Source organism: Odocoileus virginianus, chromosome 5 (genome assembly GCF_023699985.2).
Source record: "Odocoileus virginianus isolate 20LAN1187 ecotype Illinois chromosome 5, Ovbor_1.2, whole genome shotgun sequence".
Classification (NCBI taxonomy): Eukaryota; Metazoa; Chordata; class Mammalia; order Artiodactyla; family Cervidae; genus Odocoileus; species Odocoileus virginianus.
This window is the reverse complement of record NC_069678.1, coordinates 33,917,758-33,943,823: the sequence shown is the minus strand read 5'-3', so window position 1 is coordinate 33,943,823 and position 26,066 is coordinate 33,917,758. Positions and strand designations below refer to the sequence as shown.

The following is a 26,066-nucleotide window of genomic DNA, read 5'->3' as shown; positions in this document are numbered from 1 at the left end:
AGAAAACTGGATTAAAGATTTACCAACAAAGGTCCTCTAGTCAAGGCTTATGGTTTTTCCAGTGGTCATGTATGGATGTGAGAGTTGGACTGTGAAGAAAGCTGAGCACTGAAGAATTGATGCTTTTGAACTGTGGTGTTGGAGAAGACTCTTGAGAGTCCCTCGGGCTGCAAGGAGATCCAACCAGTCCATCCTAAAGGAGATCAGTCCTGGGTGTTCATTGGAAGGACTGATGCTGAAGCTGAAACTCCAATACTTTGGTTCACCTCATGTGAAGAGTTGACTCATTGGAAAAGACCCTGATGCTGGGAGGAATTGGGGGCAGGAGGAGAAGGGGATGACAGAGGATAAGATGGCTGAATGGCATCACCAACTCGATGGACATGGGTTTGGGTAGACTCCGGTAGTTGGTGATGGACAGGGAGGCCTGGCATGCTGTGATTCATGGGGTCGCAAAGAGTCAGACACGACCGAGCGACTGAAATGAACTGAACTGAGCATGGCCCCGCCCATCAGAACAAGACCCAGTTTCCCCTCAGTCTCTCCCATAAACCCCTTTTCCTTACCCATCAGAGGGCAGACAGACTGAAAATCAAAATCATAGAAAACTGACCAATCTGATCACATAACCACAGCCTTGTCTAACTCCATGAAACTATGAACCATAATTTATAGGGCCAACCCAAGACGAACGGATCACAGTTAAGAGTTCTGACAAAATGTAGTCCACTGGAGAGGGAAAGGCAAACCACTTCAGTATTTTGCCTTGAGAACCCCATGAACAGTATGAAAAGGCAAAACTGATAGGATACTGAAAGATGACCTCCCTTGGTTGGTAGATGCCCAACATGATACTGGAAATCAGTGGAGAATAACTCCAGAAAGAATGAAGAAACACAGCCAAAGCAAAAACAACACCCAGTTGTGGATGTGACTGGTGATGAAGGTTAAACTCCAATGTAGTAAAGAGCACTATTGCATAGGATCCTGGAATGTTAGGTCCACGAATCAAGGCAAATTGGAAGTGGTCAAACAGGAGATGGCAAGAGTGAACATAGAAATTTCAGGAATCAGTGAACTAAAATGGACTGGAATGGGTGAATTTAACTCAGATGACCATTATATCTACTATTGTTGGCAAGAATCCCTTGGAAGAAATGGAGTTTCCATCATAGTCAAAAAGAGTCCGAAATGCAGTACTTGGATGCAATCTCAAAAACGACAGAAAGATTGCTGTTCATTTCCAAGGCAAACCATTCAATATCACAGTAATCCAAGTCTATGCCCCAACCAGTAATGCTGAAGAACCTAAAGTTGAACAGGTTTACATGGAACCTTCATAGAACTGTAGAAACCATCTAGAACCCCCCAAAAAGATATCCTTTTCATTATAGGGGACTGAAATGAAAAAGTAGGAAGTCAAGAGATACCTGGAGTAACAGGCAAATTTGGCCTTGAAGTTCAAAACAAATCATGTCAAAGGCTAACAGAGTTTTGCCGAGATAATGCACTGGTCATAGCAAACACACTCTTCCAACGATACAAGAGAAGACTCTACACATGAACATAATCAGATGGTCAATACCAAAATCAGACTGATTATATTCTTTGCAGCCAGAGATGGAGAAGCTCTATACAGTCAGCAAAAAAAAGACCAGGAGCTGATTGAGGCTCAGACCATAAATTTTTATTGCCAAATTCAGACTTAAAGAAAGTAGGGAAAACCACTAGACCATTCAGGTGTGACCTAAATCAAATCCTTTACAGTTATACATTGGAAATGACAAATAGATTCAAGGGATTAGATCTGACAGACTGCCTGAAGACCTATGGATGGAGGTTCGTGACATTGTACAGGACGCATTTACCAAGACCATCCCCATGAAAAAATGGCAAAATGGCAAACTGCTTGTCTGAGGAGGCCTTACAAATAGCTATGAAAAGAATAGAAGCTAAAGACAAAGGAGAAAAGGAAAGATATAGCTATTTGAATGCAGAGTTCCGAAGAACAGCAAGGAGAGATAAGAAAGCCTTCCTCAGTGATCAATGCAAAGAAATAGAGGAAAACAATAGAATCGGAAGGACTAGAGATCTCTTCAAGAAAATTAGAGATACTAAGGAATTATTTCACGCAAAGATGGGCACAAAGAGGACAGAAATGGTATGGACCTAACAGAAGCAGAAGATATCAGAAGAGGTGGCAAGAATACATGGAAGAACTACACAAAAAATATCTTCATGACCCAGATATCCACGATGGTGTGATCACTCACCTACATACAGCCAAACATCCTGGAATGCGAAGTGAAGTGGGCCTTAGGAAGCATCACTATAAACAAAGATAATGGAGGTGATGGAATTCCAGGTGGGCTCTTTGAAATCCTAAAAGATGATGCTGTTAAGTGCTGCATTCAATTATCTAGCAAATTTGGAAAACTCAGCAGTAGCCACAGGACTGGAAAAGGTCAGTTTTCATTCCAATCCCAAAGAAGGGCAGAGCCAAAGAATAGTTAAACTACCACACAATTACACTTATCTCACATGTTAGCAAAGTAATGCTCAAAATTCTCCATGCCAGGCTTTAACAGTACGTGAACCGGGAACTTCTAGATACTGAAGCAGATTTAGAAAAGGCAGAGGAACCAGAGATCAAATTGCCAACATCTGTTGGATCATCAAAAAAGCAAGAGAGTTTCAGAAAAACATCTACTTCTGCTTTACTGACTATGCCAAAACCTCTGACTGTGTGGATCACAAAAAACTGTGGAAAATTCTGAAAGAGATGGGAATACAAGACCACCTGACCTGCTCCTGAGAAATTTGTATGCAGGTCAAGAAGCAACAGTTAAAACTGGACATGGAACAACAGACTGGTTCCAAATCATGAAAGGAGTATGTCAAGGCTGTCTATTGTCACCCTGCTTATTTAACTTATATTCAGAGTACATCATGCAAAATGCCGGGCTGGGTGAAGCACAAACTGGAATCAGATTGATGAGAGAAATATCAATAACCTCAGATATGCAGATAACACCCTGTTATGGCAGAAAGTGAAGAAGAATTAAAGAGCCTCTTGATGAAAGTGAAAGAGGAGAGTGAAAAAGTTGGCTTAAAACTGAACATTCAGAAAACTAAGATCATGGTACCTGGTCCCATCACTTCATGGCAAAGAGATGGGGAAACAATGGAAACATTGAGAGATTTAATTTTCTTGGGCTCCAAAATCACTGAAGATGGTAACGGTAGCCATGAAATTAAAAGATGCTTGCCCTTTGGAAGAAAAGCTGTGGCAAATATAGACAGTATATTAAAAAGCAGAGACATTACTTTTTTGACAAAGGTCTGGCTAGTCAAAGCTATGGTTTTTCCAGTAGTCATGTATGGATGTGAGAGTTGGACTATAAAGAAAGCTCAGAGCAGAAGAATTGAAGCTTTTGAACTGCAGTGTTGGAGAAGCCTCTTGAGAGTCCCTTTGGTCACAAGGAGATCCAACCAGTCCATCCTAAAAGAAACCAGTCTTGAATTTTCATTTGAAGGAATAATGCTGAAGCTGAGACTCCAAATCTTTCACCACCTGATGCCATGAACTGACTCATTGGAAAAGACCTTGATACTGGGAAAGACTGAAGGCCGGAGGAGAAGGGGATGACAAAGTATGAGATGGATGGATGGCATCACCAACTCGATGGACATGAGTTTGTGTAAACCCCGGGAGCTGGTGATGGACAGGGAAGCGTGGTATGCTGCCGTCGTGGGGTTGCAAAGAGTCAGAAAAGATTGCGCAACTGAACTGAACTGAAAGACTTCAGGTTTCTAAAAATCTAGAACTATTTCAAATATTCCCTATATATGTAAAAGAACCACTTGGAGGAGGAAATGGCAACCCACTCCAGAATTCTTGCTGGGAAAATCCCATGGACAGACGAAACTGGCAGGCTGCAGCCCATGGTGTCACAAATGGTTGGACATGACTGAGTGACTGAGCTCAAAAAGAACCATTAATAACTTAGGCTGCTAAACCCCGAAATACTCCTTGAATATTGTTGGCAAGTATAATTCAAGTTAACACACATTTAAAGAGCTATATAAACAGTGCTCTGGTGAATGAAAAAACGTGATTAAGACATGATTCTTCTTTAAAAAATTCATATACCCATATACACAACTCCTTACTGAACATTTTCCACTGCTTGGCCTAATACAACATCAAATTCATCATGTGCACAATTTGACCCATCATTTTCCTCCTCAAATATAATATTAATCCTACCTTTCCTTTTATGAACAGTAAGGTTATCATTCATTCAAAATATATTTATACAGCACCTACTATGAGCCAGTGTGCTCAGAACTCATGCTGACTAATATTGATTTGATGCATGCCTTCATATAAAAAATAAAACACACACACACAAAAACTACCAAACTACCAAAGTACACACCAACTACCCAGCTCATCAGCTATGCAAAAAAGTAGGAATCATTCACCTAAACATCTCCTTCTTCATCAAACCTCACTTTATATATTAAATCACAAAATCCTACTTGTTTTGACTTCATTTCTCAAGTTAACCTTCTCAATCTCACTACCATAGTACAGGCCCTATTTCCTGGCTGACAAAAATAATCCCCCAAACTGATGTTCCTGCTTCTAGTGCATCTTAGTGGAATCATTCCTCACCATACTGGCAGAAAGAAATTGAAAGTTAGCAATATCACTGATCAGGGACTCCCAGCATTTAACTCCTTAGCATGGAATAGAAAGCCCTTATTCCAGTTGTCTGAAGTTTAGTCTCACATCTCCCAATCTTTTAGCAACTAGACTTCACTTCCTATAGACCAATTTGACTTTCATTGTGTAGTATCCTGAACACAATATTCCTTCTCATTTCTCCACATATTATTTTGATTCTCTCTGACTGAAGGCCCTGCCCTCCCTCTTTTTCTAGTTATTTCTTATCTTTTCTTTAAGAAGCAAATGATAAACCAATATCTTTGAGATGATTTATAAGTGAGTGTCACCACCTACCTCATAGTGAGATATGAAATTCCCCCTCCGTATCCCCCCTCTTCATTATTATTATTATAGCTAGTGTTTTTCAGTCTATTTTACTGATTTTTATACTCTAATTATATTTTTATTTTTGTCTTTGAATTCATTAAGGAGAAGTCCCTGCTTTGTTATTCTCCGTATACTTTCTGCTTAGTACACAGTAGGTACTCAATAAATTTTAGTCTAATGAAGGATGGGTAAATTCAGTTATTTCTTCATTTTTCATTTACTTTCACACTTTTTCTCAGCATCATAAAAGAAAAGCTCCCTACATATGTGAATGATTTATCCTTTTTTATTTTAATATTCAAGTATCTGAAAGTAATTTTAGGATAATGAGATTCAAATTATTATAAGAAAAGACTACTTCTTCAAAATATTATCTTTCTGAGACAAAATGGGATTACTACTCAGAAACCAGAGGGACAATACAGAGACTCTGATGGTTACCTATTGTTCACTTAATTATTTATAAAAATAATTTGGATGTTGTGCTAGAACCAAAATTTCCAGGCATGACAATATTATAAATCTAAGAATAAGAAATACTAATAACTGTCACTACTCACATATCAGTGCAAATTACTTTGTGATGACACAATAAGCAGAAAAATGATTCATACAAACTATACATTTGTATTTTATATATATATATATACATATATATATATGTATATATATATATACACACACACACACACATACATCTCTTAGGGGAATGATTGGTACAATTTTAAACATTTAAATTTTTCATTTAAATTTTAATGCTATTGGCAAAAGGGAAGCTCAAAGAATGAATGTCCTGCTGTTGTATTAAAATTTCTAAGTTAATGAGACCAGAGACTTGTTCTAAAATAAAGTTATGAAAATTTTTTTTCTTTCTTTTTTCCTCTTTCTCTCTCTCCCTTCCTCCTTTCACCTTTTCTCCTTCCCTTCCTCCCTCCCACCATTCCTTCCTGCCTTTTATAATTCATAAATGATCCAAAGACCCAATTCCCACATAGGAAGATGAGGCTAAACTATGAACAAACACACCCATACACAATGTACATGCTTACAGCTCTCACACTTTTCTTCACTAAAACCACAAGACCATGACTCCAAAGAAGTCAGTTTTGAAAACACCTATACAGGAACACTCAACCAGTCCACAATAAATGAATTTCATTGACAATGGGCTATTGATTTCAGGCACAATTATAAACCTTTTACCAGGCTTCTAGATCAGTAAGACATGGTGACTAAAACAGACCTGTCCTATCCATATCTGTAAGTTAGCATTAAAAAGAAATAAATTAAACTTTAATGAAGTCACATTTACATTAGAATTTCTAGACCCTTAGCTTTGCTGGATCTTTGACTTTTGGTAATTTACATGTCCAATGAAAAACAGCATTACTGAGGACAACCAGACTGACTGAGGATGAAACTTGTCTCATGACCTAGGGATGGTTACAGAAAATCTGCAGGAGGTTCTTTCTCTGAGTAGGGTGTGTCTTCTACCAAACACTTAGGAGGAAAGGTGTACCAGAGAAACAACCTTTGTTAAACCCTTGCTTCTCTAAGCAAGGTCTGCAAATCTGAAGTATCTGCATCGCATAAGAACTTGAGAAAAATTCCAACCTCCACCCTAGACCCACTCAGTCAGCTGGAAGCAGCTATGAGGTAACTCGTATTTACATTAATCTTTCCTGGTGGCTCAGTGGGTAAAGAATGTGCCTGCAACATGGGAGACCTGGGTTCAATCCCTGGGTTGGGAAGATCCCCTGGAGGAGGGCATGGCAACCCACTCCAGTGTTTTTGCCTGGAGAATCCCGAATGGGGTCACAAAGACTTGTACACAACTGAGTGACTAAGCACAGCATTAAACCATTAGTTTTCACCCTGAAGTAAGAATAATTTTTATGAAAAAAAGAAGTCTCAACCTACCTTCTCTTGAAAGACTCTTGGTTTGCCCTTTGTTCCCACCAAAACATAGGTCATACCATGGCCAGACCTGTTGTAGTTCTAATAACTGCATAAGAAACCAAATAGAGAAGTATATAGAGAAAGAATTTGGGGGTGCTACAATAGACCCTTTGGAATGCTGTCACCTAAATTGTATGAAAATCATTTCCCTGGTTTGCTTTTGTCTCATTTCACTGATGAGAAAATTAAAGCAACACTAGTGCCATTCAAGATCAGTGTTTCTCAAACTCTCTGTGGTGAGGGGGCAGTCTTCTTTAATTCAAATCCACTTCAAAAAATAACTTTGGTAAAACAATAGAAATATAAGCTATTAGAAATATGAATTGAAAAAACAGCAATCATACAAATATATGCCCTGATATTTTATTATTTGATTCATCAGACATGAAAATAAACACCAGTTTATTATTGGTCAGTACCAACTACTTCAGAGTCTGGCACCAGTCAATGGTTACATTGTCAGTGGCACTGCTACAGACCACACAGAACTTGAACCCACGTGGTCATACACTTCAGAAATAAATAGATTTCAATTCCGATCATCAGGCTTCAGAAGCACCATTTCAACCATGGTACTATAATCACTGACCTCTGAAAGGCACAGCTTAGCCTGGAGCACAGGGTTCCTTGCTTATAGACCAGTACTTAGTTTTTGTCAGGGAACCAAATCAAGTCATAGGCTGTGCAACACAGAAGATATCATAATGAACCAGAAACATCAGGTGGTTTTAGTTGCTAAGTCGTGTCCGACTCTTGCAAGCCCATGGACTGCATCCCGCCAGGCTCCTGTGTCCATGGGATTCTGGAGTGGGTTGCCATATTGGAGTGGGTTGCCATTTCCTTCTCCAGGGGATCTTTCCGATCCAGGAATTGAACGCGGGTCTCCTGCATTGCAGGCAGATGATGTACTGACTGAGCTATGAGGGAAGCCCAGAAACATCAGAGGATGTAGTTTTATGTCTCAGCTTTACAACTAGTATGTATTTCAATGAAGATGTTTTTATTCATCTTCATATATACTCCAGTCTATAACAGACTAATATATCACATCACTGGGTTGTTATATGGATTCTTTGACAAAGTGTTAGTATTTTGTTTTATACATATTGTTAATTTACAAAATCTAATCTTATATAGAAACATAACCAATTAATTGTTTGGCTCCCAATCAAAATTATGTAGTCAAAACATATTTTCATTTCTCTTAGAATTGCTAGAGATGCTTAATAAAATTATTCCTAGACAATTTATAACAAATTATATTCAAGAATCTTATTTATATCAAGTTGACAACTATCAGTTTATAATCAAAATGGATATGCTGGTTGTCATGATAAAACACAGTATTCTGTACTGATTCACTTGTCTATACATTTAGAAATATGTAAAGATAACAACTACTTTCCATTATATTGGAATTAAGTGTACTTTTGTACTTAATTTTTCAGAATGTCACATGAGAACTCTGAAAAAATCATTTACTTCTCTTTCAAACATACTACATATATTCAATCTATATCCATGTTTTAATCAATGCAAGAGAAACTAATGATAGTGTTAGAACCATTGTTTCTATTTTCAAAATACTGATCAGCATTAGCAATTCAGCAGCTGTGTTTCTTATTCCTTTAAAAAGTTTTTGTTTCCTTCCTTAATCTTGGTATTTTTTTCAATTTTTTAATCATATATGTGTGTGCATGTATGCATGTGTGCTCAGTTGTGTCCGACTCTCTGTGACTCCATTGGCTGTAGTCCGCCAGGATCCTCTGCCCATGGAATTTCTCAGACAAGAATACTAGAGTGGGTTTCCATTTCCTTCTCCAGGGGATCTTCCAGGCCGAGGGATCAAATCTGAGTCTCTTGCGTCTCCTGTACAGGCAGATTCTTTACCACAGCACCACCTGACAAGCACTTACATATGTTCAAAGTCTAATTTCACTTAGTTTCCAGGAAATTTGGAAGCAATTTTTATCCATTAAAAATGGATATTTTAAATATGTCAACATTAATTTCTAGACTTAAAACACTTTTAAGTTTATAATGTATGACAGCTTTTTCTCATGTTGAAAAATAGATCTGGGTAAGTTAAATCAAAATCAAACACCTGTGATTGCCATGATTGATTCTAAATACAAAATAGGTGAACACTATGAGAACTGATTTAGTCATTGTTTTTTAATGAATTTTATAGTTAGGAAAAATTTCCCAGCATAAGTAAAAAAATATACAGGAACTCTGGTATTATTACTATGAATCAAACTCAGGTTCTAGGGCTATTTGACAACATTGCTACCTCAGGGTATCTATAGGACATTAATCTTAAAGTTGTTATGTACTGGTGTTTTCAGATCCATTTGAATATATTTAGATTTCTCACTAGCAACATCTCATGGTTTATAAGAACATTTCTATATCATCTTCTTAAAAAGAGGCAAATAAAATTGGCCAAAACATTTCACTTAAACTTCAAATAGCTTACAATATCACACATCAGACCAGAAATCCATATTTCTTTTTATATTATTCACTATTGTATGACGTTTATTAGCATACACTTTCATTCTTTAGTCTCCAAACACATGGAGATTTAAGCTTTAGGCTTCCTGCATACTTCTGCCTTTATCTAATCATTTTAATTACACCTTTATGGTTCAATTTTTACTATAATTTTTTAATAAAAAAATCAGTCTCCCACTTGCAAAAGTATTATAGTTTTATATGAAATTGGATAATTAGAAGTTTTCATCCCATTAAGAGACCTACCATATTTACTTCAAACTCAATTATCTAATAATTGGTAAATTTGTTCATCTACAGTGTAACAGTATCTAAATTCATAATGATGGTCATGCCAGCATTGCAAGAAGCTGAATGTCTTTGGATATCAAAGAATTTAAGTATCAAAAATATTAACTATTTTCAGCATAAACACTGAGAACTTACTATAAATTTCTCACTCTTCTATGAATTTTGAGTAATACAGAAATACGGTAGGTACCTGGGGCATGCATGTGCATGAGTGTGCTCAGTCATGTCTGACTCTTTGCAACCCTACAGATTGTAACCCACCAGATTCCTCTGTCCATGGGATTTGCCAGCTAAGAATACTGGAGTGGGTTGCCGTTTCCTACTCCAGGCGATTTTCACAGCTCAGGGATATAACCCGTGTCTTCTGTGGCTCCTACGTTAGCAGGTAGATTCTTTACCACTGAGCCACCTGAGAAGTCACAGGTACATGGTACGCCTGCCAGTGAAGGAGATATAAGAAACAGGGGTTTGATCCCTGGGTCTGGAATGATCCCCTGGAGGAGGGCATGTCAATCCACTCCAGTATTCTTGCCTGGAGAATCCCATGGACAGAGGAGCCTGGTGAGCTACTGTCCATAGAGTCACAAAGAGTAGGACATGACTGAAGCGACTTAGCATACATACACTACACTGGAACTGAACAATTAGGTAAATCAATGACATATGATGGGAGTCAGCTTTCTCACATAGGAGATGCAGGAAGATACAGGCAAATAAAGGGAAGATGCTAAAATGACTGAGTGGCAATGAATTAGAGAGGGAGACAAGAGTATATATTCATGTTCAGCTTAGTATAATGTGAAAGTGTTAGTCACTCAGTCATGTCCGACTTTGTGACCCCGTGGGGGTAGCCAACCAGGTTCCTCTGCCCATGGAATTCTCCCGGCAAGAATACCGGAGTGGGTTGCCATTTCCTTCTCCAGGGGATCTTCCCAACCCAGGGATCGAACCCAGGTCTCCTGCATTGCAGGCAGATTCTTTACCATCTGAGCCACCAGGGAAGTCCTTACAGGTATAGATGATTATATATTTATAGATATATGCATGTACACAGGTGAGTATACACATGTATCTTATTTTGTTCTGTCAGTTAGAGGTCCTAGAAGCAACAGTACTGCAACAGCAATTTTCATGCTTAGCTCTGAGATCTTGGTTTTTAATAAAAGGACCTTGGCAAAATGGCTGATTCTAGGACTAGGGTAAGAATCACGCAAGATATGCTTATAGTCTCTTGTAGTGCCAGAAGTTAAATGTTAAAAACACAAATACACACACTCATACACACACTCCCCAGATAATGGGGATATATCAAAGAAACACTGGAACCAACTTAAAGAACTTCTAATGGCCACAGATGGAAAAATTACAAAATAAATATATTATATACAATATACTTAATATTAGATTATATCCCAGAGCACAAAATAAGTATTCATGCTGCTGCTGCTGTTGCTGCTAAGTCGCTTCAGTCGTGTCTGACTCTGTGCGACCCCACAGACAGCAGCCCACCAGGCTCCTCCATCTATGGGATTCTCCAGGCAAGAATATTGGAGTGGGTTGCCATTTCCTTCTCCAATGCATGAAAGTGAAAGTGAAGTAGCTCAGTCGTGTCTGACTCCTAGTGTGACTCCATGGACTGCAGCCTACAAGGCTCTTCCCTCCATAGGATTTTCTGGGCAAGAGTACTGGAGTGGGATGCCATTGCCTTCTCTGAAGTATCCATGAGTCCACCCTTATACAAATAAACGATTATGTAAACAAATAAACAGGCAGAATAGACAAATCTTCACAGAGAATAATTCCAAATAATTTATGCAGATATCCTATTCTCAAAAAGGGAAGGATAACTCCTCAGCTTTTAAGAAAGGCCTGATTATAGTGACTTCCTTCCAAAGAGTATGAAAAGAGAAAAAAGGTAACTTAATAGTGAGGAAACCTATCATACACTACTTTAGCCAAACAGACCAGAACAAGTTTGAAGGTGGAATATCATAGAAAGTGAAAAGAATGACCAATCTAGGGTAGAGATGATTTAGTACAGAATAATTAGAAATAAAATTGTTACCACAGAGTGTTCAGTTGTTACCAAGACCCCAGAAAGTCAGCCCTGGGCAACAGAAGCATTTTAATTAGGGGGTTTTGATAAGGGACACAATATAATTAAAAGAACTATTAAGGAGGATAATTTTAGTTGAACGGACAAAATAAAAGTAGAATTTCTGATATAGAGAGGCTGTCATTAAGAGAAAATATTAACATGTACAAACATCTGGATTAGAGTAATAGCAGATACAACAGAAGAAAAAAAGGATATAGAATTATGATAGTTTAATTGTAGATGATATCCAGGACAGTAATTATAATGACCTGAATTTTGTGCTGCAAAAGTTATGTGTTGAAGTCCCAAACTTAGAGAGGGTGTGGAGAAAAGGGAACCCTCTTACACTGTTGGTGGGAATGCAAACTAGTACAACGGCTATGGAAAACAGTGTGGAGATTTCTTAAAAAACTGGAAATAGAACTGCCACATGACCCAGCAATCCCACTTCTGGGCATACACACCGAGGAAACCAGATCTGAAAGAGACATGTGCACCCCAATGTTCATCGCATCACTGTTTATCATAGCCAGGACATGGAAGCAACCTAGATGCCCATCAGCAGACGAATGGATGAGGAAGCTGTGGTACATATACACCATGGAATATTATTCAGCCATTAAAAAGAACTCATTTGAATCAGTTCTAATGAGATGGATGAAACTGTAGTCCATTATATGGACTGAAGTAAGCCAGAAAGATAAAGACCATTACAGTATACTAACACATATATATGGAATTTAGAAAGATGGTAATGATAACCCTATATGCAAAGCAGAAAAACAGACACAGATGTATAGAACAGACTTGTGGACTCTGGGAGAAGGCGAGGGTGGGATGTTTCAAGAGAATAGCATTGAAACATGCATATTATCTAGGGTGAAACAGATCACCAGCCCAGGTTGGATGCATGAAACAAGTGCTCGGGCCTGGTGCACTGGGAAGACCCAGAGGGATCGGGTGGAGAGGGAGGTGGGAGGGGGGATCGGGATGTGGAATATATGTATATCCATGGCTGATTCATTTCATTGTATGACAAAAACCACTACAGTATTGTGAAGTAATTAGCCTCCAACTAATAAAAAATTTAAAAAAAAAAAAGAAGTCCCAAACTTCAATAGCCAAAATGCCACTGTATTTGGAGACAGGGTCTTCAAAGAGGTAGCTACAATAAAATAAAGTTAAGGTCATGAGATAGGTCTTAATCCGTTATGTCTGGTATCCTTATTAGAAAAGGAAATAAAGACAATAAAAATGCACAGAGGAAAGAGCATGAAAATACTGACACAGGGAGAAGATAACCATCCACAAGCTATGGAGCTAGGTCTCAGAGGAAACCAACCATACTGACATCTAGATCTTAGATATCTAGCCCTCAAAATTGTGGGAAAACACACTTTGCTGTTTAGGCCACTCAGTTTGTGGTACTCTGTTGTGCTAACTTGGAAAGTTAATATAATGATAAAACAATAATTTAAACAGTAATTTTCCAATTCTGAAGTTTTGCAAACTTGTACAATAACCCTGACATATCAAAAGTAACTGGGAAAATGGAGGAGGGAGTTCATGAGGGCTGTGGCAGATGATAAATCCCTCAACAGATAAATCACTGCCCTTTTGAGGTCGTTTAAGCAATAGTTAGAACTGGACATGGAAGAACAGACTGGTTCCAAATAGGAAAAGGAGTAAAAAAATAGGAAAAATGAGAAACACTGGGCTGGAAGAAGCACAAGCTGGAATCAAGATTGCTGGGAGAAATATCAATAACCTCAGATATGCAGATGACACCACCCTTATGGCAGAGAGTGAAGAGGAACTAAAGAGCCTCTTGATGAAAGTGAAGAGGAGAGTGAAAAAGTTGGTTCAAAGCTCAACATTCAGAAAACTAAGATCATGGTATCTGGTTCCATCACTTCATGGGAAATAGATGGGAAACAGTGGAAAAAGTGTCAGTCTTTTTTTTTTGGGGGGGTGGCTCTAAAATCACAGCAGATGGTGACTGCAGCCATGAAATTAAAAGATGCCTACTCCTTGGAAGGAAAGTTATGACCAACCTAGACAGCAGATTAAAAAGCAGAGATTACTTTGTCAACAAAGGTCCGTCTAGTCAAGGCTATGGTTTTTCCAGTGGTCATGTATGGATGTGAGAGTTGGACTGTGAAGAAAGCTGAGCACCGAAAAATTGATGCTTTTGAACTGTGGTGATGAGAAGACTCTTGAGAGTCCCTTGGACTGCAAGGAGATCCAACCAGTCCATCCTAAAGGAGATCAGGCCTGGGTGTTCACTGGAAGGACTGACGCTGAAACTGAAACTCCAACACTTTGGTCACCTCATACGAAGAGTTGACTCATTGGAAAAGACCCTGATGCTGGGAGGGATTGGGGGCAAGAGGAGGAGGGGACGACAGAGGATGAGATGGCTGGATGGCATCACTGACTCGATAGACATGGGTTTGGGTAGACTCCGGGAGTTGGTGATGGACAGTGAGGCCTGGTGTGCTGCGATTCATGGGGTCGTAAAGAGTCAGACATGACTGAGCGACTGAACTGAAGAAATCAGTGATAAAACAAAACAAAAACTTATCCTGACTGTGCACCTACTAGCCTGTGGGCAAAGTGAAATCTGAGACCACTTCCTTCTTTTTATTCACTCTCTGTGATCCTGAAATATATCAAGAACTATTAATATTTGTTGAGTGAATAAGTTTATATTTCCCACAGTGCCAAGCCCAGAGTTTCCTGCATTTGTCAGTGCTTCATTAATGTTTGTTGAAACAAATCAATAGGAAAAAATGTTTTAAGCTCTAGTCAAAGTTGTAATTATTTTTAAATGTCAATGACACCAACATATCTTAAATGAGAAAACAATTATTAAAGTAATGGGGAAAATATCATGCAAATATCCAGCTACTTCAGGCACTTTAGTTTAAGATGATTTTAATCTCAATTTAATTTGGGAGTGAATACTTTCAATGCCTACCACTGGTTACTACAAATGACAGGAAAAAAAAAAGGAATGGCTTCTAAGCCCCTCCTAAAATCCCTGCCTAACTGCAAAGAGTCGGACTCGAGTGAGTGACTGAACTGAACTGAACTGAACTGAACTGAAAATAGTCTACAGTTTCTAAATATGATGTCTATATTTCCACCATAATCAAAAGTCTTCTAAAACAATGTTAAATTGGTATCAGTTGTTAATATTTGCATGGCTTGCAGAGGTGAGAGGGATCAAGTCTTATCATGCTTCCTTTCTGTATTAGCTTGACAACTGTCAAAATGAAAAGACACAGGCAGGGGAGAGATTGGAGGAGAACTAAATATAATTCTTGAGATACATATTACGTGCCAGGTATTTTCTGTTGCTCAGTTGCTCAGCTGTGTCCCAATTCTGCAACCTTATAGACTGTAGCCTGCAAGGCTCTTCTGTCCATGGGATTTCCCAGGCAAGAATACAGGAGCAGGTGGCCATTTCCTATTCCAAGGGATATTCCCAACCCAGGGATCAAACCTGCATCCCTTGCACTGGTAGGAGGATTCTTTATGATTGTACCATCTGGGAAGACCGAGGTATTTTCAAGATGACATACATTCAGTTTCCACAGAATTGGTGCTATGTTTAGTCACTTAGTCATGTCCGACTCTTTGTGACCCCATGAAATTCAGTCCACCAGGCTCCTCTGTCCATGGGGATTCTCCAAGCAAGGATGGTGTGGGTTGCCATACCCTCCTCCAGGGAATCTTCCCAACCCAGGGATCGAACCCAAGCCCCCTGCATTGCAGGCCAATTCTTTACTGTATGGACCACCAGGTAAGCCCATGAATACTGGAGTGGATAGCCTATCCCTTCTCCAGGATATTTCCTGACCTAGGAATTGAACCAGGATCCACTGCATTGCAGGCAGATTCTCTTGCAGCTGAGCTACCAGGGAAGCCACATTAGAAGCCATAGCATTTAATGAAATATTAATGTATTATTGTTTCTAGTTTATTTAAGGAAAAATTGGAGCTTAAGTGACTGAAGTAACTTCCCAAGTTAAAATATTCACTAAGCGGCAGATCCAGGATTTGGATCCAAAGGCTACGTCCTTTAATTTACAACACACTGCCTTTAGGATCAATGAAACTCTATATCTAAATATTAACAACAATAATTTATTAACTATAATCATTGCAATCGTCTCTTCCATGTTAGTAAGCTGCTGTCACCCACCTAATCACTCCTTGATGTATTATAAACTGACAGCATGAGCAGCCAGCCAGTGGCAACTCACACTGTTGCAGATATCCTTCCAGATCACCCTCCTGCTTTTTGATTTCTCAGGTTTCTTGGTACCAGTGTTGTTCAGGTGCTCAGACGTGTCCGACTCTTTGTGACTTCATGGACTGCAGCACACCAGAGTGCCTGTCCCTCACTATCTCCCAGAGCTCGTTCACTCATGTTCAAACTACCGCACAATTACACTCATTTCACATGCTAGCAAAGTAATGCTCGAAATCCTCCAAGCTAGGCTTCACCAGTACATGAACTGAGGACTTCCAGATGTATGAGCTGGATTTAGAAAAGCCAGAGATCAAATTGTCAATATCTGTTGGATCACAGAAAAAGCAAGAGAATTCCAGAAAAGCATCTACTTCTGATTCATTGAGTACGCTAAAGCCTTTGACTGTGTGGATCTCAATAAACTGTGGAAAATTCTTAAAGAGATGGGAATAACAGACCACCTTACCTGCCTCCTGAGAAACCTGTATGCAGGTTAGGAAGCAACAGTTAGAACTGGACATGGAACAATGGACTGGATCCAAATTGGGAAAGCTGGAATCAAGTTGCCAGGAGAAACGTCAATAACCTCAGATAGGCAGGTGACACCACCCTTATGGCAGAAAGCAAAGAGGAACTAAAGTGTGTGTTAGTCACTAAGTCATGTCCAACTCTTTTGTGACCCCATGGATTGTAGCCGTCTAGGGCTCTCTGTCCACGGGATTTCCCAGACAAGAATACTGGAATGGGTTGTTATTTCCTTCTCCAGGGGGGGTCTTCCCATCCCAGGGATCGAACTCAGGTCTCCTACATTAAAGGCAGATTCTTTATCATCTGAGTCCAGGAATATACTTCCACAGCCTGCTAAAGGTCACTCCCAATGTATACTCATTACTCTTCTATGAATCTTGATGCATATTCCATCCCTAGCTATCACCCAGTATGCACAGTGATTCTTTTACTGTGTAGGCCAAAGAGTAAAAAACACAAAACCAACCAAAACTCAGACATTAATGGTTAAATTGTCATTTGAAAATCAGCTAGTAATAGGAAAAAATGTGTTTGGCATCCTATGTTTTGCTTGCTGCTCTAGGTCCTGCAATCAAGCACAGAGCAATATTCTCAAACAATTGTATCAAATAACAGTTAATTATAGGAAATCTAGTACCACTTAGGAAGCTTGCCAATAATAACAATAATGATAATAAATAATACCGCGTTACGATTTTTAGGAGATGAGAACAGCCGTGATTTGTGAGGTGGTAACTAAACACTACTTAGACTTTCAAAATGATTTATATATGCAAAAATATGGTTAGAAGAAGAAAAACTCTGGACTCTCATTTCACTGTATGCAAACTGAACTAGTAAATACTAATGTGTGACTGTGCTATTTTATGGCCCATATATTACATGCAAAAGAGCATAGTGGTTATGTAGTTAGGCTTTAAAACTAGACACCTGTGTTCAAATCCTAGCCTCTACATACTAAGGAAATAACCTGGGATGGATTTTCAACTAGGAATCGCAATCATGAGGAGGTAAGCATAACTCATTTGAATTAACACATACAACAGAATTAGAAGAGTGCCTAGCAATTAGTAAACTCTCACATATACTAGATATTATTACTGCCTTTTTAAAGTTAATAGCTATCTTTGTTTGTAAAAAAAAAAAAAAGTGCAAATCACTGACTTATTTGATTTTCCATTTTCCTACCACTCTATAACTTTTTTAGTAGTAAAAGCTATCAGTCCATCTCTAAGTCACATGCTAGATCTGACATCTTTTTACCACTTAGGTTGCTACCACTTGCTTTAGGTTTTCCCAGAAACAAAGCCTGAGACAAGAAATCAATTGCAAGTACTTTACTTGGGAGATGATTATATCCTTGGGGGATGAGGACAGGAGTTGGGAAAGGGAAGAACAAAAACAAGAGGTGTTTTCCAAAAAGTTAGCCTGTGAGTAATGAGCTCAGACCTGCTAGTGTTTCTGAGAGCCAATGTTGGATACTTGTCTCAGAGCTATTCTATCCCACGGGTCTGGTAACTGGAGCATTCAGGGTGCATCCGTCATAGTTTGAAGGCTGCTTGTAGAGGCATTATTTCTTTCAGTGCATCCTGAGCCTCTCCACTGTCATCTCATCCTAGCTCCTTATTTTAGATTGATACAGCTATATTTTATCAAATGCAGTAAGATCATCATGATTGACATCCTCACATAATTCAATTACTCAAATGACTTTCCTTAGGGATGCCATTTCTGATAATTCTATTTTAAAATAGCATCCCACTCCCCTTAAAAGTCAAAAATTTATTTCAAACATTAGCAATCTTTTGTCCAAGATCAATATATACAGCAGATTTTATGAATGAGTTTTAAAAACTAGGCTCTAGATGATATTATGATTTATATGAATCTTAAATCTTATTATAAGTTTTAAATCTTAATATGTCACCAAGAAAACGGGAATAATGAAATTCCTAGGGTGTGAGAATTGAATGAAATAATATAAATATGCTATAAAGCACTATATAAATGTACTACAAAAACATTATTCTTATACTTAACATTTCTTAATATTTTATACTAATTTTCTGTACAGTTCATCTTATTTCATTTCCGCTTGCCTTACTGAACCACTTACTTTGGTCTGTTTTGTTTTGTTTGTTTCTTAAATCCCTTAGAATACCCTGTGTGCCGCAGCATCTCTTCTGTGTCTAATCTGACGCTGCTCTGTTTCTCCATGCCTCCTCAGTCACTCTATTTCTAGCTCCCTTCACACCCTCCTCTGGGGGGCTCGTTCCTTCCTCTGAGCATTCTGCCAGTATCGTCTCTCCTGCCGCTTGAAGCTAACAAGACCCTAAACTGCTGCCTCGCTAGGACCTTAGAGCTTCGTGTTCTGTCAGCTTCAAGCTGTTTTGGAGAAAGTGTTGGCTTATTTCTCAGCTGTAGCATTGACTTAGCAAGTCTTTCTTCCAAACCTGTAAATAATTCATTTCAGGTCAAGTTTTTGCTACTAGAAACTTTTCCCAGTAAATAACAAGTTTCTTTATCTCTAGTAAGACAGTATGGTTTGGTGGTAATAGTAGTAGGCAACTTATTAATGAACGATAAGTTCCATAATAGGAAGGGATAAGCCTTCCACTTTGGTACAGCACTACTTGCTACGATTTTTTTGATGGGGAGCAAAGCAAAGAATCACAGTGGTAATACAGCTTCCCGCTCCTTAGAAAGCCTGTTCAATAGGCAGTATCATCAAAAGTTTCAAGAGCTAAGCCAAACCTCAATGGAACTATAATACTCCTGTTGTCTCAATATGTTTCATTCTAGGTTCCATAAGAACTTAAATAATTGAAGAAATGAAAGTAGTTGAAACAACAACAAAAAGGTAAGTACATAACAGGCTTCTGAGAGCAGCTCACCAATTCTCATTTTGCTGATATCACACCTAGTGTGACTTACAGGTATCCCAGGGATTAGCTTAGAGGGATCCCAGAAGGACTTCCCATTCCTTCAAACTGTCATTGTCTGAGCTACCCCAATGATGGGACTGAGATCAAGAGTACTGGGCATTCTGCTAGTCACTCCACGCTCAAAGGACCACAGGTCAAAAAAAGATACAAGCTTCTTCTGATCGGCAAAATTGAAAGCCCAGCCAGTCACTCTCAAGCCAGCTCAGAGCTTAGTTTATTTTCTCTTGTCAATCTAGCAAACCCTGTTTGTTGCTGGCATTTCAACAAGCAAGATTTATTAAGGGTGAAATGTCAATCTTGGGCCTTGCTCCACCTTGTCCCAGGTCAGTAGGCAATGAAACTGGTCACTCTACCAAGTGGCATTTTGCAATCATAAGCACTTATGTGAAACCAATCTGAGAAATGATTTATGTTGACAAAGAGTAAGAGATCAAATGCATAACACAATAAAGAGATGGACAAAAAAATGTGCTTCTAAGAAATGCATTATTCAGAACTAAATTGAAGGAATTTCATATATAAAAGTAGATATGAATTAATAACTTTTCTATGTTTTATTCAGAAAAAGGACACATATGCAAACCAGTAAAGCATAAAAATAAATGAAAATCGAATATTATTGAACATAATTTGCAATTTTGGATAAATGTTTGCTCTTTAAAGTTAAGGGAGTAGGAAAAAATTCGTGGAGATCTTTATAATACTGTACAAGAACAAAAGAGTCAGAGAAAATATAACCATTAAAAGATACAAAATAAGAATATTAGATCATTTTATGGATAACACAGCCATAGTTTTTAAAAATGACTTTTAAAGACCCCTTTGAAATTGAGATTTGAATTATACATAAATATAGCCATGGGATTGGACATCTAAAATTCCATACCACCACTCAATTGTAACCTAAAACTAATGCCAAGGGTACATAAGCTCAAGACCATGTTAACTTCCTCCACAGTAAAAATAAATAATATAACAGGGAGTGAAGTGAAAAGAGCTGGCAGTGCATTTCCCCCCCAGCATATCAAGCAGGTTTTCATAAGGAAGCTGTGGTCATCAATCACTACCTCATTACCAGCCCGTCATCTGGGCTTAGGCTAAATGTATTCTGGCTGGCTGCCATACTAAATGTTCAATGAAACATCCTTAAGGCTCTCTACAAGTTCAGCTGAAGTCGCACATGCTATACATCAAAGAGGAGCATTAGCGTTATCATAGCTTAATAAATAGTGCCATCCTGGCAATGTAATCTTGTGTTCTAGAGCTATCTACCATCTCCAGTATTATACTGCTTAAGTAAACAATCTTGCTATCTCCTGTGAGGTTTATTTAATGATAAATGCATATAGAGATAATGAGTCAGATGACTACATATACATAGATATATTGCCAAACTCACTCAAAAGCTGGACATAAATGAGATTAACAAAATATTTTAATACACATGTATTTTTAAAAAACTCTCTTGGAATATAAGTCATATTTGTCCATTGCTCTTCATCACATTTGACTCTCACCGGAAAGCTTTTAAGCCAAATAATGGTTCCAATCTTGCTGGTGACTTTCACAATTTCAACTCATGCAGATTGGGTGATATGTGTTTTATTGAAATGGTTGCTCGTTATCATTAGTCTTCTAATGATAGTCCCAGAACTTTTTAATATAAATACAGTTATCATTACTTTCACTCGTGTAAACTATATTACTAGGTTTGAGGATGCGCTTTTTTTTTTTTTTTAGGTGAAATGTTCAAAATGGTTTCACAGAAGTCCACATTTTTGCAGTTTCTGCTTATTCTTAGTTTGGTCTTTAAAGCCTAAGGATATAAGCAACATGCACATTACTAAGAAAAAATGCTCCTGGCTTCTTTCCAAGGTTCAAAAATGTAAGTAATTCTAACACAAAACTATAAGGCATGCTTTTTTAACACTAACAAATTTGCTGAAGCCACACTACCTTCTTTGGTTCTATTGCTAATCATGTGCTTTTGATTAAGAGTTTCCAAAAAAAAAAAAAAATGATTAAGAGGTCTGAAAGCTAAATCTAAAATGTGAGATCAAACACATTAATGAGAATTTTGAATCAAGATGCCGGCAAGTAAATTTTAAAAAAGAAAACACTTAGTGTCAAATATAAGATGAAGGTCATCTAAGACCAGAAAATGAATAGAAATATAAAACAGCAAGCAAAATTAAGGCTCTAGTAAAGGGTACTGAAAATGAGATGAAGATCTGGATCCAGCTTTCCCCTGAAAGGCTAGGCCTGAGGTTGGGTTAACCTGCCAGGAAAAGTGGCCAAAACCATTGCCAACCCGCTAACCAGAAGCATGCCATTTTAAAATGTGGGCCTAGAGGGGACAGTTGGGCATAGATACAGCCTCTTCACATTTATCAAACCAAGATGCCAACCACTTCAGACATTAGATCACTGAGGCAAGAACTTATTAAGATGTTAAGAAGGAAAATATTTTGTTCTATCCTCTTAGATTCAGCATCTGGATCTTATGAATTCAGTCAATAAAAGATTAACAAAGAAAAGGTGTATGATTTTTACTAATATTTACATGCATTAATAGTTACAATAATATTAACATACATAGAAAATAAGCAAAACTCAAAGAGGCAATTAGACTTGGGGGCTTATATACTCTTTTAACAATGGAAAAGAGGTTTGAACTACAAAGGAAGATAAATTATGTATAAACAATTGAGAAATATATGGGGGAAATAAAGATAAGGGTTATTGTAGTAAAGTCTGTTTATGCAAGCTTATGGTAAGTGTTGAATCCAATCTTTGGCATGGAGTTCTTCTTCTCTTCCTTTCCTGGCGGGGTGGTGGGGATGACTAGCGCATACTTCATGAAGAGAAATTTATGCCCTGTCTTTAGGGAGATAAGGGAAGAGTACTTTTCCTGTATCTGTGATTCTTAATTGCTTTCAACTGAAAATAATCCTTATGCCTAAATGGCATATTTGGCAGTGGCATATTCTGATTTAAAAGATCTAATTCAAGACTAAAATTCTGGAGGAACAGGTAAGGAAACTGCAAAACCACTGGATAGGGAAGAAAGGGTACAGATGAAGAGACAGAGAAAACTAAACCAACACAAAAACTTTCAATTCTATTAAAACAAATCTGCAAAAACAACCTTAAATGTTATAAAGAATTCTAATACTAAAACAGAAAATGATCTAAGTCAATATGCGAAACAGGAATTACAAAAAATAAACTAATTTTATGGAACAATCTGACAAAAACATTACAGTAATTATGTCCAGGATGCTCAGAATAGAATATTACATGTTGGTTTTCCTTAACCAAGTATTAACTTTCCAATACAAAAAGAGGAACATTCAATTTGAAACAACAGATTTGAAAAAAAAATTCATATGAAATACTGGAAATAAAATACAATTAATAACATAACAATAAGTAAAAAAAATAACTCTTGCTCTGAAGATGTCAAAAAGATAATTAGTAGTGATATTGAAAAATTCATTCACAAGGCAGAAGAGAAAACAACAAATAAGCAGGTGGAAGGTATGAAAGATACCAACAGATATCTTTGAAGTTCCAAGAATAAAATAGAAAAACAGAGAAGTATGATTCAAAAAATAGAGAGTATTTCACAGTATTTAACACTGGTGGGCAAAGCAGGCACATATGTTTCCACAGGGCTTATAGAACAGTGTCAGAACAAAACCTATTCATGTCTAGTGCAGTGCAACTGACAAGAGTAGGATTTTTAGGGACAAAGAAAAGCCCCTTAGGACCAAATCTAATCTCCTCCATCTAGTTGCAATTGCCTGAAATTCCTTTAACTGGAGACAAAGCCTTTCAATCTATAGCTAGAGATAAAAGGCTTAAAATGCAAATAACCAGAAAGAATGAATGTGTTCAGTCTACGCTCTGTTTACTTAGATGGAGTGTTAAAGTGAAGAGGCACAAACCACCCTGAGAGATCTGTTGAGAGCGATATGTTTCTGAAGAGATTCTGGAATAGCACTGCCTTCAGGCCCAGGCCTTCTGGGCCCCTGACTCTGGATTTCAGAAGGCACTGCTCTAGACATTTTTGGCTGTATTCCAAGAGATGAGGTGCTCTGCGGAGCTGAAGCTATGTGCCCCGCCCCCCCCCCATCAGGCTGGAATTTTGTTCACCAAAAACCTGGGATTGCTTCCAGAGTCTGCAGCCTCTTTTCCGGTTACTATACCACCCTTAGAGTGACATGTCTGCAAACCAAGGGCTGCAGTGATCAGGCAGCCTCCCCATTTATAAGCCGAGAATGAGACTGTCTATTCTAGAATTGCCACAATGATTTAAAAAGTCATTATGTATGATTGATATATGTAAGCATTCAATAAATGTTCATTCCTTACCCTTTATTGATAATACTATTATCATAATCTAAATGTATGTGTACTGAATTTAAGAATAATGTTCTATTATCTTCTGTTATCTGCTGTCTCAGGGCTCAGACACCAAACAAAACTACTGTAGTTAACATTAGCTGTTATTTTGTGTATATATATTTCGCTGTTTCTTCCCATCCTATCTTTTCCTTTCCTATTATATACATTGTGGAAATAAGAAATTGCAAGCACCATGCATTTTAAAAAGTGTAACTAAGAAACAGCTGACTTTTCTGAAGGTTTAAAAAATTTCCTTTCTTAATGATCATTAAAGTGATATGCAATATCAAATAATCAATGGTCTCATTAAAAACAAGACAGCGGTCTTACAAATAGTCTATGAAGCTGAGTCCTTGAGTTTCAGTGGTGTATGTCTGTGTATTTAATTTCATATAATTGGTAGGTAAACAAAGAAATAAGATTTTCAGCTATGACATTGATTCCAATTATCTCATTGTTAATTTAAGGAGCCCCCTGGAGGCTTAAGTTCCATTAACAAAATATAACCAAATTAGATCTTCAAACACATGTACACATCACGAGACGATGCTCCACATTCCTATGCAAGCTTCTGTGATTTCTGAGTGACACTGATAAGGTCAAGAGTCATGTAAAAGCTGGTTCTGATTCTACTCAACTTAATTGAACTATGGGGACAGAACTATATTTTTATCGTATCATAAATAAGGAGTTACCTATCAAAACAGAAGAATCCAAAGGCAATTAGTTATCAGAGAATCTCTTTATCTAGACTGCATGTATAACTGACAACTCATCAAAATATTTAAATATATATGAATGAAGTCAGGTTACACAGTGACTTGCAGAATTTAAAGAGTACAAATTCACTGATTCATTTTTAAAAAGAAATTCCTAAGGAGGGAAAAAAAGGCATTCTCAATTCCGTTGGCACATTTAAGGTTGTTTTTAGTATTGTGTTCAGCCTCTGGCAGAGGGATGTTTATTTAAATGTTTATTTTGTTAAAAGATTCTGTGTGTCTGTAATGGTACTGGCTGCATAACAACATCAAGGTCTAACCAGAGCAAGTGGTTCCCTGGTATTTGCAGAGAAGTCAGGACAGACTCTACATCTGCAACAATCGTCACTGCTTTGAGGCTCCTGACCTTCCACGGCAGCCATGTATCGTGGAAATTTTCCCTTGGTGAATAAAACGGTCATTTTTACAGAAAAGGCACAGAAGCCAATAGAGTAACAGCCGAAAACGGTGACTCATACTTCACTCTGGTGCTCTAGCTCTGAGGTCTGAAAGTGAGTTTAAATATCTTGTTTATTCTTGCCTGCTATGACTTTAGGTCAAACCCCTTAAAGAGATCGATCCCAGCAGCTGGTCTTCTAGCATAAAATGCTTATTTATGAAGTCAATGCTTCACTTTTCCTCTTCAGTTTGAAAAGTGAGTTTTAGCCTCCCTGTCTTTCTTAGATGAAGATTAAGACTGTCTAGCTGACACATGCATCAAATATAAAAGACCTATGGCACTGCTTAGCCTGGCCCAAGTCTTGCACTGGGAATAAACCAAATGATCCTCCTTTGGACACAACTGGTTAGATGGGGCATTCACACTTAATCCAGGTCCTAACCTCTGACCAGTCCACCCAAATACTGTATGTAGTCTGTAGTGGGGAATTTGATTGGTGTTTGCAATGTACTAATAGAAGGTTAAGGTCTTCTTTTGGAGACAAGTACAATAAGCACAGGTTAAGAGTTGTATAGAAAAGTAAAGGATGAAGACATCAGAAACAAAAAGAGAGATCAGACATAAGAGTACTTGGCCACCAAGAAATGAAGAGCTTTATTTCTATCCCTGATGCTTCCCACTTCCCATAAAGCCTGGCAATATTTCACGTCCTATATTTACTATGAATCACTCTTTACTTGAGCTAGCTGCAGCGGTCTTTCTTTCCGTCTTTCTTTCTGCATAGAAGACTACCAGTGAGAATAACAAAAACAAACAAACAAAGAAACATTTGTTATT

At 38.0% G+C, this 26,066-nt stretch overlaps 1 protein-coding gene across 4 annotated transcripts in view; it reads right to left on the bottom strand.

Annotated features, from left to right (window-relative positions):
• DPYD (dihydropyrimidine dehydrogenase) overlaps positions 1-26,066 on the bottom strand; it is a 904,243-nt gene that overhangs the window by 555,554 nt on the left and 322,623 nt on the right. The window contains exon 9 of one of the 4 annotated variants that reach the window (XM_070467757.1): positions 7,369-8,890. The exons of the other annotated variants lie outside the window; for them this stretch is intronic. Coding sequence (XP_070323858.1) covers positions 8,817-8,890 — 74 coding nt within the window. The 3' untranslated portion in view covers positions 7,369-8,816. Of the gene's footprint in view, positions 1-7,368; positions 8,891-26,066 lie in introns of those variants that run through there. 4 annotated transcript variants of the gene reach the window in all.